At 42.8% G+C, this 20,056-nt stretch overlaps 1 protein-coding gene across 1 annotated transcript in view; it reads right to left on the reverse strand.

The window, feature by feature from the left end:
• Nucleotides 1-20,056, reverse strand: part of LOC140483342 (uncharacterized) — a 66,591-nt gene that overhangs the window by 1,461 nt on the left and 45,074 nt on the right. Inside the window, exons 14-19 of the mRNA XM_072581541.1 lie at nucleotides 17,440-17,668; nucleotides 14,964-15,162; nucleotides 9,801-10,047; nucleotides 7,302-7,381; nucleotides 3,160-3,323; nucleotides 1,728-1,950 (exon numbers count right to left, since the gene is read on the reverse strand). Of these exons, the coding sequence (XP_072437642.1) occupies nucleotides 1,728-1,950; nucleotides 3,160-3,323; nucleotides 7,302-7,381; nucleotides 9,801-10,047; nucleotides 14,964-15,162; nucleotides 17,440-17,668 (1,142 nt within the window). The remainder of the gene's footprint in view (nucleotides 1-1,727; nucleotides 1,951-3,159; nucleotides 3,324-7,301; nucleotides 7,382-9,800; nucleotides 10,048-14,963; nucleotides 15,163-17,439; nucleotides 17,669-20,056) is intronic.

Here is a 20,056-nt window from a genome sequence, read left to right on the forward strand (position 1 = left end):
TTTTTCTCTTAATTGTAATATGGATAAAAGGTTAAACTTTAATTATTCCTGCCTGCTGATCAGGTGCACAATGTTTTTCACATTTTCATATCTTAGCTTTGTTAGCTTTAATATCTTAACATGTGCTCCTCAGAACTTATATTCTGCCAAATTGTCTCAATCTAATCGTACACACTTAATGGCACGAATCCATTTGCTGTGTATCATGCTTTTGATATAACTTGGCAACAGCCATTTTATGCAGAACTCTTCCTTTTGATGTATTGAATGATAACTGTTACTGTCTAACTCACTATTCCCATTGTGATCTTGTATCAAGGTCTGCCAGGGGATCCTCATGGAATGAGTTCCCCGATTGGGTCTGTTAAATCTGGCTCTAGCTGACAGATATAAACAAGAATGGTAAAGATTTGTATGAATTGTGTCTTTCACTGTGTCTCACACCTGCAAAAAAAAATGAAAAAGAGAAGGAAAAAAGAAATAAACAAGAATGGTAGAATAAAAACAAGAGTGGCAGAGGCTTAGTTCACTCTGAGAGCTGGCTCGAAGGGAACTGGATGAGTGTCATGGACTGTTCATTTGTAAGTCCAAGGGTAACTTAGTGATGGTACATTGCCCTCTCTGGAGCTATTTCTGATATGTCACTGGAACAATCTACATCATGTAGGGTTGAAGAGAATTCTGCATAAAATGTCCCCTAGCTTTCTGAGATGCACAGATTTAATACTAATATGATGATGCCAGTGTTGAACTGGGGTGTATAAAATTAAAAATCACACAACATCAGGTTATAGTCCAACAGGTTTATTTGGAAGCACTAGCTTTCAGAGCACTGCTCCTTCATCAGATGGTTGTGGAGTATAAAACTGTAAGACACAGAATTTATTTTGCTATAAATTCTGTGTCTTACAATTTTATACTCAACAACCATCTAATGAAGGAGCAGCACTCCAAAAGCTAGTGCTTCCAAATAAACCTGTTGGACTATAGCCTGGTGTTGTGTGATTTTTAACAGATTTAATAAAACCTGATTGAGACAATAACGACGGCTCCTTTTATAACAGAGGATCAGGTAACAGTATAAGAGAATGCACTGCCTCTTATTAAACCCATTCTATGTGTTTTTTTCATAACCAAACTGCTACATTTCTTTTTATTTAATGTCATGTGGGTGTCACTGGCAAGAATCTTTAACTGTCCTTGAACTGGGTGATTTGCCAGGCCATTTCAGAGGCAACCCCATTGCAGTGGTTCGGGAATTATATGTAGGCCAGACTGGGTCAGGATTTCCTTCCCTAAAGGACATTAATGAACTAGATAGGTTTTTACCAAAATCTGTGATGGTTTCATTATTGAGACCAGCTTTTGACTCCAGGTTTTATTAAGTGAATTTAAATTTTACCAGCCAATGTCATCTCCTCCTCTACCCAACCCCCAACCCTAACAAAAAAAAAACAGGATGGGTTGTCTTATCTCTGCATATCGTGCTGAAACTGCATTTTGTCAAGTACATGAGCAATGTTGAAGTAACTAGTAAATATGACACAAGTTTTTCATTTAGCAGCATCCACTGTACGTGGGCCATTATGCTACTGGGTGCTGTAGCAGAAAGGACATTCTAATGACAAGTTTATGACACTCCTGTAAAGTGACATGTCACAGTGTTCATGCTGCCAAGATGTCAATCTGTTACTAATTTCTGCTGACACAGTAGTTCCTATACGCACCTAGTCCCATTACTCTCCCATACGCAATCAGGTTTGGTGCCAGGCGCTTGTCATCGTACTTTTCATACTTCATTAACAGGCGAACAATCTCTCCAGTAATGAAGGCATCGTCGTATGTTTGTGAATTAAGGGGTTTTAAAGGAAATTTGCTGTAAACGTCCACTGCTTGCAGGGGATTGGTCTTGAGGAGAAGATCTGCTAATTCCATGTAAGCATCATGGACCTGAAAACCAGAAGGTCATTTCACTTTATTCAGTGAGATGTTTAAATTTGCATTGTATACAGACATGTCCAATCTTTGTACTGCTTAATCTCACATTCAAAAATTTTGCTGTATTGCATAAAGTTTGTGAAGTTTCAGACTAGTTGCTTCTAAAGGCTTTAGTACCTCCCTAATCTCACTCTACTTCAACCTTAATTCAATTCCCAGGGGTTCGGGCCTGCAGTCAGAGAATATAGACTTGATTTCCACCATGGAACCATGAGTTGATTTGATTTATTGTGGTCATGTGTACCTAAGTACAGTGAAAAGCTTTGTTTTGTGAGCAGTACAGGCAGATCATAACAAGCAAGGACATACAGATTATAGGATGCAGAGTTTACATTTAGAGGTAATCGTGCTCCCAGTACACTACTTGAAATGCCAATGTATCATTGCCCTCAGCTCTGTGACTTAGCTTTCAGTACTCAGTCCTTTTAAAGTGAGTGTGACTCTGTAGGAATCTCATGGCAGATATCTCATCTCCCATTTTCAAAAAAGTGAGGTTAGGAGTCAAATGAAGGCACAAAAAACAGTCAGCCTGTAAGATCCAGGGTAGTTGGCTGCTTTCATGTTGGCATGAATCCAATGCATTGCAATCTCATTTAAATATTGTGGGAATTAGAATCAATAGCATCAAAAATAAAAAAAATACTTGAGCCTTGACATCCATGGTTACAGCACTTATTGCAATTATCCCAAATCTCAACCCAATTAATGACCCATCACTACTACAACATTGCCTGCAATTTCATTTCAGCAAACACTTTCTAACACAGGGGCTTACCAAATCCATGCATATGACATGCATTCTCTCTTTACCAACTTAGGTGACTTTATCAAATCATTCCATTAGGCTATTTAGATTTAACTGCACTACACTACAGGGTGGAATCTGAGCTAGCTGAAGCCAACAACTGTAGTCGCACACTGATTCCAGGCAGAGCAGTAAAGACATTGTATGGACACTCACAGCAAAGCAAACTCAAAAGAGAATGAGGATCAGTGATAGGCCCTACCTCTGCCCACTTAAACAAAGGTATCTCACAAGGGATTGTAGGATCAGGAGAAATAAGTGCTGGTAGGTAATGACAAACCAATATCCTGCACTGGTTGCTTATTAAACCTCCGAGAATTACATGATTGAAAATACAAAGGATTAATTTGCTGTACCCCTGGTGCCATTTTGATCACTTCATTGTAGTAATTCTGGGCCTCAGCGGATAATTCATCCAAGCGTGACAAAGCACGAGCCAGTGCTAAGCGATAGGCAAAAGAAACTGGGTTTATAGCAGGGGGCAATGTTGGTGACTTACCACCCTGACCAGTACCAGTGGCTACAAAAGGAAAACAAGAAAAAAAAGTTATTTATCAGCTTGAACTTAATGCAACCTAAAGAAAAATTATTCTAAAAATATCTAATACCTTTATGGTGTCTGATTTCAATTAAAAAAAACTGCCAATGAAGCAATTCAAGCTTTCATTTTGAAAGAATTAAAATCCACTCTCTTAATGAGTCAGATATAATTTATGTAACAACATTGAAAAAGAAGATTAGGTTTCTAAAAGGAGACCATATGATTCTCTTACTGTCATGGTGGGACTGTATAAAGGAGATCCTAACAGCGATTGACAATGGTCAGAAAGCTGTGGGAGCCAGAACAAGGCTGGTGCAGTTGTAATATTAGTAGAACCTTTGGCCTTTTGGAATTAGCACTCTTATTTATTTTGAAATTTTAGAAATGAGAAAGTGATTTACAATATGACAGAGTAGCTATTGCAGTAAAATGGTAATGTGCAGATGTACCAAGCAACAATCGGTCACAGTACTGATATACAGGTTACACGTCATAGTGAGAGCTGTAGAACTCAAGTGACAGTACAATACAGGATTAAACTGTATTATTATTATTATTTAACCAATTAGCAATGCTCTCGGAGTGATTTGCCATTATTGTGAAACTACATATGTGCATGGAAAATACTGCACAACAGAACGGTGGCTCAGTGGTTAGCACTGCTATCTCACAAGGACTCAGGTTCAATTCCATCCTTGGGTCACTGACTCTGTGGAGTTTGCATGTTCTGTCTGTGTCTGTGTCTATGGGAGTTTCCTCTGGGTGCTCCGGTTTCCTCCCACAATCCAAAGATGTGCAAGTTAGGTGGATTGGCCATGGGAAATGTAGGGATACAGGGATAAGGTGGGTTCAGGTGGGATGCTCGTCAGGGGGCCAGTGTGGACCCAATGGGTCAAATGACCTACTTTCACATTGTTGGGGTTCTATGATCTATCAGGTTGTGTCTGATACCCACAATCCCCACCCTTCTTTATCTGATGATGATTGTCCTGCTGTGGTTTGCAAACTTTTCTTGTTTATTTCCTCTCATATTTATAGCATTTGCCTTGGAAACACTGTCATTCTGATCATACAAACTGTTTTTGTGATCTGCTTTTTAAAGCAATGCATCTGCTTGAAACAAAGACTTGTCAATATTAGGATGACCAATGGAGAAACATGAGATGCCCAAAATTTCATAATTAGGATTTTAAATGTTTGGACATTTGTAGAGTTTGATACATACCACTGTTTTAGAATATTCCTGAATCTTTCCCTAAGCAATTGCCAGAAATAGTCATTCTTACAGAAACATATCTTACGGACAATGGTTTAGACACTACCATCATGGCTCTGGTTATGTTCAATCCCACTGACAGGACAGACCAACAGCACAATGATATACAGTCGAAATGAAGTTGTCCTGGGAGCCTTTCAAATTGGCTCCAGAACCCATGTCATCCGTGGGAGGTACTAAAGCATCTGCAGCAATTTTCAACCAGAAGTGCCAAGAGGATGATCCATTTCCTGTGGGCCCCAGCATTACAAATGCTTCAGACAATTCAATTGACTCCACGTGATATCAAATAATGGTTGAAGGCACTGAATACTTCAATGGTTGTGGGTCTGACAACATTCCAGCAATGGTACTGAAGACTGGTGCTCCAGAACTAATCAGTTATAGCCAAGCTGTTCCAGTACAGCTATAACACTGGCACATACCTAACAAAGTGGAAAATTGCCCAGATAATATCCTATACATAAAAAGCAGGTCAAATCCTAGCCTCATGCAGTTTCATCCATCTCCATCATCAGCAAAGTGATGAAAGATGTGGTCTTCAGTGCTAATAATTTTTGGCAGAGCGGCATGGTGGCTCAGTGGTTAGCACTGCTGCCTCACAGCACCAGGGTCCCAGGTTCGATTCCAGCCTTGGGCGACTGTGTGTGTGGAGTTTGCACATTCTCCCCATGTCTGCGTGGGTTTCCTCCGGGTGCTCTGGTTTCCTCCCACAGTCCAAAGAGGTGCAGCTCAGGTGAATGAGTTGTGCTAAATTGTCCATAATGTTAGGTGCATTAGGCAGAGGGGGCTGTGGACCGAAGGACCTGTTTCCACATCGTAGAGAATGTAATAATTGGCACTTACTCGCAATGACCTGCTCACTGACACTCGGTTTGTGTTCTGCTAGACCCACTCAGTTCCTCACCTCATTATAGCCTTAGTTCAAACACAGTCAAAAGAGCTGTAATCAAGGAGAAGATGAGACTTCCCTTGTCATCAAGGCCGCAGCATTTGATTCATCGTGGCATCAAGGAGTCTTAGCAAAACTGGAGTCAAAGGGAAAACTATCTGCTGGTTGGATTCATACCTGGCTGAAAGGAAGACAGCTATGGTTGTTGGAGGTCAATCATCTCAGCACAGGGTAGTGTCCTGTACCCATCCTTCTTCAGCTGTTTCATCAAGAATTTCTCTGCATCATAAGGTCTGGAAGTAGGAATGTTTACTAGTGTTTGCACAGTGTTCAGCACCATTTGTAACACATCAGATACTGAAGTATGCTGTGTTGAAATGCAATAAGACCTGGAAACATCCAGGGTTGGGCTGATAAATGGCAAGAAATATTCATGCCATACAAAGCAATAGAGAGTCCAACCCCTCCACATGGCATTCAGTACCATTACAGCTGCTGAATCGCCCATTCTTAATATCCTGGGGAGAACTGACCACTGGCTAGAAACTGAACTGGATTAGCTTTATCAAGTAGTTAGGCCTCAGGAGCAGGTCAAAGGCTGGAGGTTCTGCAGTGAGTAACTCACCTCTTGATTCCCCAGTATCTGTCCATCATTTACAAGGCACAAATCAGGAGTGTAATGGAATTCTCTCCAATTTTCTGATGAATGCAGCTCCAATAGCACTTAAGAAGCTAACATTATCCAGGACAAAGCAGACGACTTGATCAGTACTCCATCCACAATCTTCAACATTCACTTCCTTCACAGTAGTAACAAAAATCTCACAGCTCCTTAGACAGCACCTTCTAAACCCATGACCTCCACCACTGTGTAAGGCAGCAGATTCATGGAAGTAACGCCAGCAGGAAATTCCCCTCTTAACCACATTCCATCCAGGCTTTGGACTGTATCACTGTTCTTTAACAAATGCTGAGTCAAAATCCTGGAACTCTCACCCAACAACACTGTGGCTGTTCCTACACCATATAGCCTGCACAAGTCAAGAAAAGCAGCTCACCGCCACTTTCTCGAGGATAATAAATGCTGATCTAACGAGTGCCACCCACATCCTGGAATGAATAACAAATAGATGTGCTCTTGGATTGGCAAAGTGGTGATGACAGCCTTCATTGGACTGGTCTAGTTAAGACAGTGGAAGCCAAGAGGAAATTTGATAGAGCTGTACAAAATCATGAAGTATTTTGGTAAAGTGTGGAAGGAGGAATTGTCACCAGAAGGGTAATCAATCCGATGGCAGGATTTAAAATGAACAGAAAAAAATCCAGAGGTTACATGAGGGCAAAGAATTTTTTCAGCAACTTATTCTGATCTGGGATTCACTGACTGAAAGGGTGGTGAAATAATTCAACATATATTTGAAGGGGAAAAATTGCCAGTGCTGCAAGGAAAGAGCTGGGGAGTGGACTACTAGATGTTTGGCAGAGTCCCTTTTTTTTCTGCTGAATCATTTTTAGCTTGGATTCTGATATCAATGACTTTAGAATCTCCAAAACCAATCCATATTTAACCAAAGATTCAAACTTTTCCCATTGCCTGAGATCTGAAAATTAAAAGCACTCCATGACAAGAAGTGTACACATCAAATATGCCCGTCTGGTCAGAGCAGGAAATATACTTTCCTTTCAACATGAACTCTGCCAGGCAATGATATAAGAGAACATATCTGGTTTGTAATTGAGATGACAGAGATAGCTACGGGTATCAGAGTTTTAGAGCTCTGCTTCTTACAGGTGCCAGGGACTGCATCTTTTCCAGCTGGTTTTTCAGGTTGTCTTGAAGGAGTCATAGGCTTGGCAGCAGCACGTCCCCTGGTGGAAAATGCAAAATACTCCGATTATTGTCACGTCAAACACTACATGCAACATTTACTTCACAATCATAGTAAAACAAAATACACACAAGCTTTTAAAAAATCTCAAATCAACCTTTCTCATATTTCCATAAGCGACACTCCTCTTGCGGAATTCCTGAGTAAATAATGCGGTTGGTGAATAAAAACCTTTAGCTAATCTCAGGAAAATAAAGTTCAAGATGAGGTAGATGGAGAGTAGCGTGGAGCATAAACTCTAGCAAAGATTTACCTGAGGAAGGAGCAGCACTTCAAAAGCTCATGATTTCAAATAAACCTGGTGTCCCATAGCCAGGTGTCTTGTGGCTTCTGACTTTGCCCAACTCAGTCCAACACCAGCACCTCCACATCATGGCTGCCCACGCTTAGAACTTGGAACATTACAGTACAGTACAGGCCCTTCAGCCCTCGATGTTGTGCCGACCTGTGAAACCAATCTGAAGCCCATCTAACCTACACTATTCCATTTTCATCCATATGTCTTTGCAATGATTATATAAATACCCTTAAAGTTGGCGAGTCTACTACTGTTGCAGGCAGTGCGTTCCACGCCCCACTACTCTGAGTACAGAAACAACTCTGACATCTGTCATATATCTATCACCCCTCAATTTAAAGCTATGCCCCCTCATGCTAGCTTAATTGAGCAGACTGGCCAGTTTCTCCTCAGAAGTGACTACCACTCCGAGTTGGGTAACATTAAAATGTTGGGAAAGTACAAAATCAGGATGTATTGATGAACCTTTATGAAATGCTGTTTCAGCCTCTACTGAAGCACTGTCTCTAATTCTGTGCACCAGAAAAAGAATCATAGAGTCAGAGATGTACAGCATGGAAACAGACCCTTCAGTCCAACCCGTCCATGCCGACCAGATATCCCATCCCAATCTACACCCACCTGCCAGCACCCGGCCCATATCCCTCCAAACCCTTCTTATTCATATACCCATCCAAATGCTTTTTAAATGTTGCAATTGTACCAGCCTCTACCACCTCCTCTGGCAGCTCATTCCATACACGTACCACCCTGTGTGTATGGAGTGCAAGTTCATAGCTCCTTGAAAGTGGAGTCGCAGGTAGATAGGATAGTGAAGGCGGTGTTTGGTATGCTTTCCTTTATTGGCCAGAGTATTGAGTACAGGAGTTGGGAGGTCATGTTGTGGCTGTACAGGTCATTGGTTGGACCACTGTTGAATATTGCATGCATTTTTTGGTCTTCTTCCTATCAGAAAGATGTAGTGAAATCTGAAAGGGTTCAGAAAAGAATGTTGCCAGAGTTGTAGGATTTGAGCTATAGGGAGAGGCTGAACAGGCTGGGGCTGTTTTCCCTGGAGCGTCGGAGGCTGAGGGGTGACCTTATAGAGGTTTATAAAATAATGAGGGGCACGGATAGGATAAATAGACAAAGACTTTTCCCTGGGGTGAATTGATGAGAATGAAATCTCCCACCGCTGGAACCAGTTATGTTAACACACTGGAGAAGATGAGACTGTTCTCCTCTCAGTGAGGAGATTTGATCAAGGTATTAAACTTTAGCAGATGGGTTGAAAACCAGAGGCCAATGATTGGTGAATGGGAAAGAACAAAAGATGATTTGAGGAAACTACATTTTCAATCAGTGAATATACTGTCTGAGTAGGTGGTTGAGGCAAATTCACTTATGAAATTCAGAAGGGAACTGGATAAGCATTTGAACAAAAAAAAACAGTTTTCAGAAATGTGGGAAAGGGTGTAAGAATGAGAATAGCTATATTACTCGTGCACTGAGTCATAGTTTTATGCTAAGGGATAGCAGATTTAAAACAGAGGTGGTAAATTACTTCTGAAGAGTTATGAATCTGTGGAATTTATTAGCTCACAGTGCAGTGGATGCTGGAACACTGAATAAATTTAAGGAGGAGGTGGAATGATATTTAATTTGCAGTGGTTAAAGGGTTATTGAGGGCAGGAAAGTGGAGCTGAAGCTGAGATGTGATCAGCCATGATCATACTAATTAGTTGAACAGGCTCAAGGGGCTGAATTGCATTCTCTTGCTCAAGTTCTTATGTAAAGGAAAGGAAATTCATATCTGAATGTGACGAATGAGTTTAAAATGTTTTGTTGATTCTTCTTGGAGTCAGTATAAATTGGAAACACTAAATCCATTTGGTTACTCCTCCTTCAAGCAATGCTAGCAATGTGCTTTAGTGATTGAGGTTAGGGGCATCTCATTATTAACTCCTAAATAGATTAATTATTGGAAAACCTGCGCTAATTTTTAAATCATGTGTATATTATTTTTGCATATGTTTTGGCAGGAAGAAGCATTAGTTCCCTTTAAATAGTATTGTATTTGTAAGATTTTAAAGTTAGATCAAATGATACAGAAATTAGTTACCTGCCCCCTCTCGCAGCTGCAGCTGCACCACGGGGTGCGTTGGCAGCTTTTTGAGGAGAGGCTGCTGCAGGTCCTTTTGTGGCAGTGGCCCTGCCCCTAGCTGCCCCACCTTTTGGAGGAGCAGGAGCTGCTGATGCTGCACCTTTCAGTGCCTGTTGCTGCTGCTGCTGCTGCTGCTGCTGTTGCTGGTGCTGCTGCTGAGCTTTGAGGGACTCGTCCATTTTCCAATCCCGCCACCATTTCTGATCTGAAATAAGAGAGAAATAAAAATACCCAGATCTATGAAAGTGACAACACTACTCGACAGGCAATCCATCATTTCCTAGGCTTCTCATTCTTTTCAATCAGAGAAACTGTAGAACACAAAGATCTATGCATTAATTTATAAGTTTAAGAACATAAAAAAATGGGAGGTGGCCAGTTGGCCCCTTAAGCCTCAATGAAATCATGGCTGGTCTTTTACTTCAATACAGTTATCCTGTACCATACCTCAACGTGCACAAACCTATCAGTTTCCGTCTTGAACACAGTTAATGATTGAGCCTACACCATCCTCTGGAGAACAGAATTCCAAAGATTCACCACCTAATGAATGAAGAAATTCCTCACCTGTCTTAAATGGCCTGCCCCTTATTCTGAGTTGAAGAGTGTGGTGCTGGAAAAGCACAGCCTGTCAGGCAGCACCTAAGAAGCAGGAGAATCGATATTTCAGGCATATGCCCTTCTTCAGGAATGAGGCTTGTGAGCAAAGAGGGCTGAGAGATAAATGGGAAGAGGGTGGGCTTGGGGGGGGTGGGGGGTGGGAAGGCAGCTGGGAATGCGATAGCTAGATGAAGGTGGGGGAGGTGATAGATCAGAGAGGAGGGTGGAGCAGATAGGTGGGAAGGAAAATGGACAGGTGGGACAGTTCAAGAGGGTGGTGCCAAGTTGGAAGGTTGGGAGTGGGATCAAGTGGTGGGGGTGGGGTTGGGGAATGGTGAAATCCACATTGATCCCATGTGGTTGGAGACTCCCAAGGCAGAAGATGAGGCATTCTTCCTCCAGGTGTCGGGTGGTAAGGGTTTTGCGATGGAGGAAGTTCAGGATCTGCATGTCCTTGGCAGAGTGGGAGGGGGAGTTAAAGTGTTCAGCCACAGGGTGGTGGGGTTGGTTAGTGCGGGTGTCCCAGAGATGTTCTCTGAAACAATCCATAAGTTAGCGTCCTGTCTCCTCAATGTGAAGGAGACCACAACAACAGATACAGTAGATGATGTGGGTGTAAGTACAGGTCAATCTCTGCTGGATGTGGAAGGATCCTTTGGGGCCTTGGATGGAGGTGAGGGAGGACGTGTGGGTGCAGGTTTTGCACTCCTTGCAATGGGAGAGAGAACAGTGAGTTGGTTGTTCCTGTCAGTTTTGTGTCATTGCCATCCATTTTCAGTGGCAGGGCACAGAGGCAAGTCCCATATGTGCCTTTGCCAGATCAGGAAGTGAACCTGAATTGATGGCTTTAACCAGATTCACAATACCCGGTCTACAGAACTGAGTTAACAGTGCCCCCATCTCCCCCGCTACTTTCAGTATAGCGACTTTAAATAATTGGAGGTGTCGTTGTGGAGTATGCAGAGTAGGTAATGAAGAGCTATTTAATGCTAAAGTTATTCAGCATTTTTCAACCCCAACACAGACAATTTGCATAGGTAGTATGACTGGAAGTTATGTATTTGAGCTCCCATAGGCAGATTTATGGGAATTGGTTTAGCTCAGTTGGCTGGATCATTGGTTTAGAGAGCAGTGTGACGTGGACAGCATGGGTTCAATTCCCCTCACTGGTTTGAGGCCACCATGAGGGATGCTCCTTCTCAGCCTCGTCCCTTGGCTGATGTCTGGTGGCCCTCAGGTTAAATCACCACCAGTCACTTCTCTCTAATGAGAGCAGCCCCTATGGTCTGGTAAGACTATGGTGACACAACAACTCAGATTTATGTAGAAAGTCTATAGTATGCATAGGTTGCTGCTTGAGTACAATACCAAAGGGTGCTGCATCCATTGCTGGAGTTCATTCTTGGGTAAAACTTTAAAATGAGGCATATCTCATTCAGATTTCCTTAACAGATGCTGTGTTACTAATGGAAGGAATGGAGAGGAGTTCTCTTGGTAACTTTGCCATTAATTATCCTTCAAATGACCCCATCAAAAAAACAAATGAATCATTCATTTACTTCATTGCTTCTTAGGAACCTTGAGGGGAGTAAACGAGCTGCCTTAAAATAATAAATGCGCTTTTTTAAAGAATATATTTTTATTGAAAAAAATAGATTTTTAAAAAGTATTCCAACAAAACAAAACAATACAATTCAAAACAATACAAAGAAAAAGGCCTTCTCTGCATCTAGAGAAATCACCAATCCCTGTATTGACTGTTGACATACTTGAATTACATTATTGGAGGATCTGCAGTCCTTTATGAAGGCTGTCTGGTCCTCTTTAATAATAGGAAGTAACACAGTCTCCAGCCTTAATACAAGAGTCTTTAAAATCCTCAAAGTCCACATTTGAGAGAGAGATGGGTCTGTACGAAGCACAGTCCTCCGGGACCTTCCCTTTTTTAAGTTATAAGCAAAATATTGACTTCTCTTACAGATGCAGGATATAATCACGGCTGTATAGTCATTAAACATATTGAGCATCGGGCCTGATAATATGTTTATAAATTCCTTTTAGAATTCGCTGGGAGGTCCATCAGGACCAGGCGCCTTCCCACTCTGAAGCTGCTTCACAGCCTCCTGCACCTCTTGCTCTGATAAGGGGGCATTGAGAAAGGACTCTTGTCAGAGGTCACGCCCGGGAGCTCCAGATCCTTATAAAAGGATTCCATTTTGGCCCATCCCTCCTCACAATCATCAGATTGGTATAATTCAGAGTAAAATCTCTGGAATGCCACATTAATCTTTTTGGAATTACATGTTAGGTTCCCAGACCCTTCCCTAATTGCCGTAATGGCTTGAGGGGTGCTCCTTTTCCTGGCGAGATACGCTAGGTACTTGCCTGGTCTGTCACCATGCTCATATAACCTCTGTCTTGCAAAAATAAGCTCCTTCTTGCTGTTTGCATGAGCACAGAATTCAATGCAGACTGCAGTGCCGTAATCCTCTGTAGCTTGACCAACGAGGGCCTGTCAAAGTAAGCCTACTCAGCTGCCTTCAACCGTGCTTCGAGGAGATGTTGCTGCTCGCCCTTCTGCCACTTCCTACAGGCAGAGTAGGAAATAACTAACCCCCTGGCATAGACTTTGGCAGTTTCCCAAAGGACGGACAGGCTACTAACCAAGCCTGAGTTAATATCTCGGAACGCCTGAAATTCCCTCGAGAAATACTCCACAAGCCTATTATTCTTAAGGATAAAGGGATCCATTTGACAATGCCTCAGGCCCACTATAGCGTCCTTACACTGGAGCGTGATTGGAGATGGTAATATTACTAATCGTACAAGATGCCACCAAGCCCAGAGGTCAGAAAAATAAATCAATTCTGGTGTGACATCTGTGCGGATCGGAAAAAAACGCCTTCTGCTGTAACATTTAAATTCCAGCGAGGAGGAACTTGAACCACAAATCGCTGAGCCTTAGTGTCACATAATCCATCAAAAATAAAAACAACAAACTAAAACCACTCCAGTTGACAAACTTACAAAACTACCAAAGATTATACACAATAAGAACCAAAGAACAGACCAACACAAAGCACCAACAGCGCTGAGTAGGGGAACTCACCTCCTGCCCAAAGGGGGCAACTACTCATCGCAAACTGCCCGTAATTAGGCATCTAATCATCCCAACCATTTTCCCTCCTCCTAGCTAGAGCTGTACCACAAACACAAGCAGAAAAGGAAGTAAAATACACCATGGAATAGCAATATGTATAAAGAAAAAAAAAAATTTAAAGAAAAAAGGGGTAAATACCCCAACCATCCTTTGGTATAACTTTACTTAGAAATTGAAAGTACACATCTCAACTGCCGCCAAACATAGGAAAAGAAAGATCCAATCTGACTTGCTTTGTTTTATCAAAAAAAAGACAACATGTCTAAGACGTGTCAACGAGATGTACGGATCCATCTAAGGTGATCCAAAGCACCGCCAGATACCTCACAGAGTACTGGATCCCAAGATCCCTCAGTCTTCTCTTGACACCGTCATAGGAGTTTTGTTTCTGGATCACCGCCGCTGAGTGGTTCTGGAAGAACATGATCTTAGAGCCCTCGTAAACAAGTTCCTTCGGATCCTTCCCCTGGATTCTAGAAGCTTCCACGATTCTCTCCTTATCTCTAAAAAGTGATTAAACTGCACCAGGAGAGGATGAGGATGTTGACCCAGACCTGACCTCCACACCGTGACCCGGTGAACCCTCCCAATCTTCAAGCCTCTCATGCCAGCCTCCAAGTTAAGGAATTTCGGCAACCAGTCCTCAATAAGTTCCACCAGCCACTCACCTTCCTTACCCTCTGGCAGACCGACAATCCTAATATTTCTTCTCCTGCCCCTGTTCTCAACGTCATCCACTTGGTCAAGCAAACTACGGACCTGCCTCTCCAGGGCTTGGATCCTATCCTTGGAGGAACTGGCATCAGCTTCCACCACTGTGACCCTGTGTTCTAACTCATCCGCCCTTTTTTCCCAGGTCTCCCAGCTGCTGTTTATGCTTCTGCAGCATGATAGAGGAGAAGCTAGTCCCAATCTCTATCTGCTTCCCCAACATGGAGAGATTTTGTGAGCTCCTTCACCAGGGCCTGGTAGGAAATAGAGTCCGAGGATCCTGCAGGCTGAGCCATGGGCCGCCTCGGACACTCCTCCTCCCTTCTTTGGCATCTCTGGACGGCAAAAAACACAGGTAAGTTAATTTTTAACAGTCTCCTGGGACTCTGGAAAGGCCAGAGTCCCAGGATAATGCAATGGTCCGGGTTGGAAATCTTCGAAGTTCGTCCTGCAGTGTGGAGCTCTGCAATGCGCTCCTCCTAGGTCACCACCATCTTGGATCCCCCCATAAATGCATTTTTAAGGGAAACCCATGCACTTACTTTTAGAGGTATAAGTTCTGGTTCCTGCTTTCTTACTTCACTGGGCTCACAGTGTATGTTTTTCCCATTATTTAAAAACAGATGGGTGTGCAGAACCAGTTCACTTACTAGTCAGTTCCACTGGTGGTGTTCCAACGACTGGTTTGTTCTCCAGGGTGATGCTGGCTCGAAAACAAAGGCAGGCATCTTCAAGGAGAACTTTTTTATCTTTTGTGGGCTCACTGTCATATTCAGCCATGAATGCCAAGCCAAGCATATACAGAGCATTACCATTGCATGGTGTTGTTTCAACTCTTAATTGGCACACCTATGAAAAGAGGGATTGATTTGTCATTGAGGAAAAATGCCAGCAACATCACAAACTTAAAAAACAGCTGAGTGGTGAGGCTGATGTAACTATTTAAGACCACAAGAAATAGGCAGCTGCTTGGCCCCTCGAGTCTGTTGTGCCATTCACTAGGATCATGACTGATCCAATATTCCTCAGGATCACTTCCTGCCTTTTCCCCACAACCCTTGATTTCTCTCCTGAGCAAGAATGCATCCCAGTCTTAAATATACAGAGTGACTCTGCCCCCACCCACAGCTCTCTGTGGTAAGGAATTCCAAAGATTCAACTCCCTGAAAGAAGAAATTCCTCCTCATCTCAGTATGAAATTGGCTTCCCTTTATTGAGGCTATACCCTCTGGTCCTAGACTCTCCCATGAGGGGGAACATCCTCTCAGCATTTACCCTGTCAAGCCCCTTAAGAATCTAATAAGATTTACTGAAATTACCTTTCATTCTTCGAAACTCCAATGAGACCATGATGCTATTGTTTCTAATTTTTGAGGTAACAACCATTATATGGTCACGTCCTGAAAAGTGTTTTATTGAATCATGCAGCTTTTGTTTGCCGTGGCTGCTGTATATACGTTTGCTTCCTCCAGGCCATTCACATGTTTTGCTAACATTTGCAATCTCAACACTGATCCCTGTGGAATCCCACTGGTTACTGGCTGTCAACCTGAAAAAGAACCCCTTATGACCACTCACTGCTTCCTGCCCCTTAGCTAATTTTCTATCCATACCATTATACTACCCCGAACACCATAGGGTCTTATGAATTAACCTCTTGTGAGGTCCCTTGTCAAATGCCCTCTTGAAGTCCAAATACAACACACACACTGGTTCCCCTCTACCTACTCTGGGTGGGACATCTTCAAAAAAACTCAAATAAATTAAGCGTCGAAGGGTGACCTCATAGAGGTTTACAAAATCATGAGGGGCATGAATAGGATAAATAGACAAAGTCTTTTCCCTGGGGTTGGGGAGTTCAGAACTAGAGGGCATAGGTTTAGGGTGAGAGGGGAAAGATAAAAGAGACCTAAGGGGCAACTTTTTCACGCAGAGGGTGGTACGTGTATGGAATGAGCTGCCAGAGGATGTGGTGGAGGCTGGTACAATTGCAACATTTAAGAGGCATGTGGATGGGTATATGAATAGGAAAGGTTTGGAGGGATATGGGCCGGGTGCTTGCAGGTGGGACTAGATTGGGTTGGGATATCTGGTCGGCATGGACGGGTTGTACCGAAGGGTCTGTTTTCATGCTGTACATCTCTATGACTCTATGACTCTATACATTAGTCAGACACAATTTCCCTTTCATGGTGCCATATCAACTCAGCTTGGTTAGATAATGATTTTCCAAATGTGTTGCTATTGTTTCCTTGATAATTGATTTCACACCTGGGTCTCAAAGGTGGACACTTCAAGAAGCAACTTCAGTCTTTAGTGGAAACTCATTCACTCGTATAACAGACGGGTCAGGTTCACAATATTATAATGTTAGTTGAGGAAACTGACTTTCAACAATAGGAAATTGCTAGTAAAATAATCATTACAACTAAGCATCACACCAGAATGGAAACATCGGATGGGTAACAGCTTTAGAAAGCAATATTTCAATCAAATATCACAAATGCCGAACAATGGAATAATGCAATATAAATTTGCCTTCCTCACAAAGCCAGTTCCAGATCTCAGGGAATGTGGTTGTCAAGGAAAAGTTGATAATAGTATCTTCAGTTCTTTGCAAGTAGTTGAGAAAATTGAACAGAAGTCACACTATAGAGGCCATTCTGCACTGTCACTGAATATTATTGACGGGGACAGGAAGTAGATTGCCTGTTCAGTTCAGTTCAGAGAGAGATGAATGGGGATAGGTTGAAAACAGAAACAACAGATTTTTGAAGGGAAATCTATAATGGATGCATACAAGATAATCTTAAGAGTGTCCATTTAGAGTCTCTTTTGAAAACAGAAATTATTAAATCTTAGTTATATTGAGAATGACAATGCGTCTACAATGTAGGAATAGATCAAGATTAACAAATTAAATTATTTATGTAAGCAGAAAGGTACAGTAGCAGGAAAATAATGTCTTTGTTATTACTTTTACATCTCTAAAACATAAAGCATTAATGATGAAATCACAAATGAACAGCTGAGTACAATAGAAAGATTAATTAATTGGAGTGCCACTTAATCAATATTTGATTGTCAATATCCAACACTGAATAACAGTAATTCTGGGTTTCATACCGTTCGTTGCATCTCTTGGAGCTCTGCATTGGTTTGAAGGTTGGTATTTTTTATCAGTGCAGACAAAGCCTGGCATCTTTTAGAAACCAAATCCTCATTTACCAATGTCTGATGGGCAAGTAATTCTAAAAGGGTAAAATGAGCCTCAAGCAGTAGCAGTTCCAATTCCTGACTTAAAATTCCACGGTACGGATATTTGCACAGGCTTCGGGAAGTTAAATCGACAGCACTGACATCAATACAGAAAAATAATTGCAGATGAAATATTCAGTAAAGACTTAAAATAGAGTGTTAATCATATCTAACAAATTAGTCTTGAGGAGAAGGGGAGAGACAAATTTACCCCTTTCAAGTACTGAGTCATATAAAAACTTGCATGTCTATAGTGTCTTTCATGACCTGTGGATGTTCCCAAGTACATTACAGCCAGTTACTTATTGGTATAATAACTATCACATTATAAGAAATGCATCAGGCAATTTATTCTCAGTAGGACTCGACAAGTATCAATATAATTTAGAAAATGTGTTTGGGAATGTTAACTGAGAGATTACTGTCGATTTGGGTATAGGGAATGGTATTGGCATGGGATCGTTTCAACACCAGCAAGGAGTCCAAATGGGGCTGTGACTTAACATCTCAACCCAAAGATTGAACTCCAATGCCTCAAAGGTTATGAGTATGACCCCTGTTCGGAGCCACCCAACTTCCAGACTGTTAGCAATGTGAGTGCTGAAGTTCGTTTCAGTATGAGAAGGCTTCTGCTCCTGATCAATGAAGCTTTGTCGGCAATGGGACTGCTAGAACTGACTGAGGCGACTGTTGGGCTCAGTATTCATATTTTCCATTGTTCAACAAATCTCCAACACTCACAGCTGAAGAAAGACTTTTGGTGGAAATGGTGAGGAACGTCTGCAGTTCATTTTGTGTCAGTCTTCACTAGAGAGGGTACAAGCAATATTTCAGAATTCACTGGAAATGAGGAAATGGAAAGTAGGCAGGAACACATTCCTGTCAGGGTGAAAGGAAAGGCTGATAGGTATAAGGAATGCTGGATGACTAAAGAAATTGAGGGTTTACTTAAGAAAAAGGAGGAAGCATATGTCAGGTACAGACAGGATAGATCAAATGAATCCTTATAAGAGTATAAAGACAGTAGGAGTATACTTAAGAGGGAATTTAGGAGGGCAAGGAGGGGATATGAGGAACTGGATTAGTGGTGCTGGAAGAGCACAGCAGTTCAGGCAGCATCCAAGGAGCAGCGAAATCGACGTTTCGGGCAAAAGCCCTTCATCAGGAATAAAGGCAGTGAGCCTGAAGCGTGGAGAGATAAGCTAGAGGAGGGTGGGGGTGGGGAGAAAGTAGCATAGAGTACAATGGGTGAGTGGGGGAGGAGATGAAGGTGATAGGTCAAGGAGGAGAGGGTGGAGTGGATAGGTGGAAAAGGAGATAGGCAGGTAGGACAAGTCCGGACAAGTCATGGGGACAGTGCTGAGCTGGAAGTTTAGAACTAGGGTGAGGTGGGGGAAGGGGAAATGAGGAAACTGTTGAAGTCCACATTGATGCCCTGGGGTTGAATTGTTCCGAGGCGGAAGATAAGGTGTTCTTCCTCCAGGCGTCTGGTGGTGAGGGAGCGGCGGTGAAGGAGGCCCAGGACCTCCATGTCCTCGGCAGAGTGGGAGGGGGAGTTGAAATGTTGGGCCACGGGCCGGATCAGGAGCAACGGATACAATAAATGATATTAGTGGATGTGCAAGTAAAACTTTGATGGATGTGGAAGGCTCCTTTAGGGCCTTGGATAGAGGTGAGGGAGGAGGTGTGGGCGCAGGTTTTACAGTTCCTGCAGTGGCAGGGGAAAGTGCCAGGATTGGAGGGTGGGTTGTAGGGGGGCATGGACCTGACCAGGTAGTCACAGAGTGAACGGTCTTCGCGGAAGGCGGAAAGGGGTAGGGAGGGTAATATATCCCTGGTGGTGGGGTCTGTTTGGAGGTGACGGAAATGTCGGCGGATGATTTGGTTTATGTGAAGGTTGGTAGGGTGGAAGGTGAGCACCAGGGGCGTTCTGTCCTTGTTACAGTTGCCCTCCAACGCATCTCGTCTACATCCTGCACCTCTGCCCTCAGACCCCACCCCTCCAACCGTAACATTTTGGGAAAGCAAATCTTAGCAGGACTTATACACTTAATGGTAAGGTCCTAGTGAGTGTTGCTGAACAAAGACTTGGAGCGCAGGCTCATAACTCCTTGAAAGTGGAATCGCAGGTAGATAGGATAGTGAAGGCGGCGTTTGGTATGCTTTCCTTTCTTGGTCAGAATATTGAGTACAGGAGTTGGGAGGCCATGTTGCGGCTGTACAGGACATTGGTTAGGCCAGTGTTGGAATATTGCATGCAATGCTGGTTTCCTTCCTATCGGAAGGGTGTTGTGAAACTTGAAAGGGTTCAGAAAAGACTTAAGGATGTTGCCAGGATTGGAGGATTTGAGCTATGGGGAGAGGTTGAACAGGCTGGGGCTGTTTTCCCTGGAGCGGAGGCTGAGGGATGACCTTATAGAGGTTTACAACATCATGAGGGGCATGGATAGGATAAATAGACAAAGTCTCTTCCCTGGGTCGGGGA

Source organism: Chiloscyllium punctatum, chromosome 11, assembly GCF_047496795.1.
Source record: "Chiloscyllium punctatum isolate Juve2018m chromosome 11, sChiPun1.3, whole genome shotgun sequence".
Lineage (NCBI taxonomy): Eukaryota > Metazoa > Chordata > Chondrichthyes > Orectolobiformes > Hemiscylliidae > Chiloscyllium > Chiloscyllium punctatum.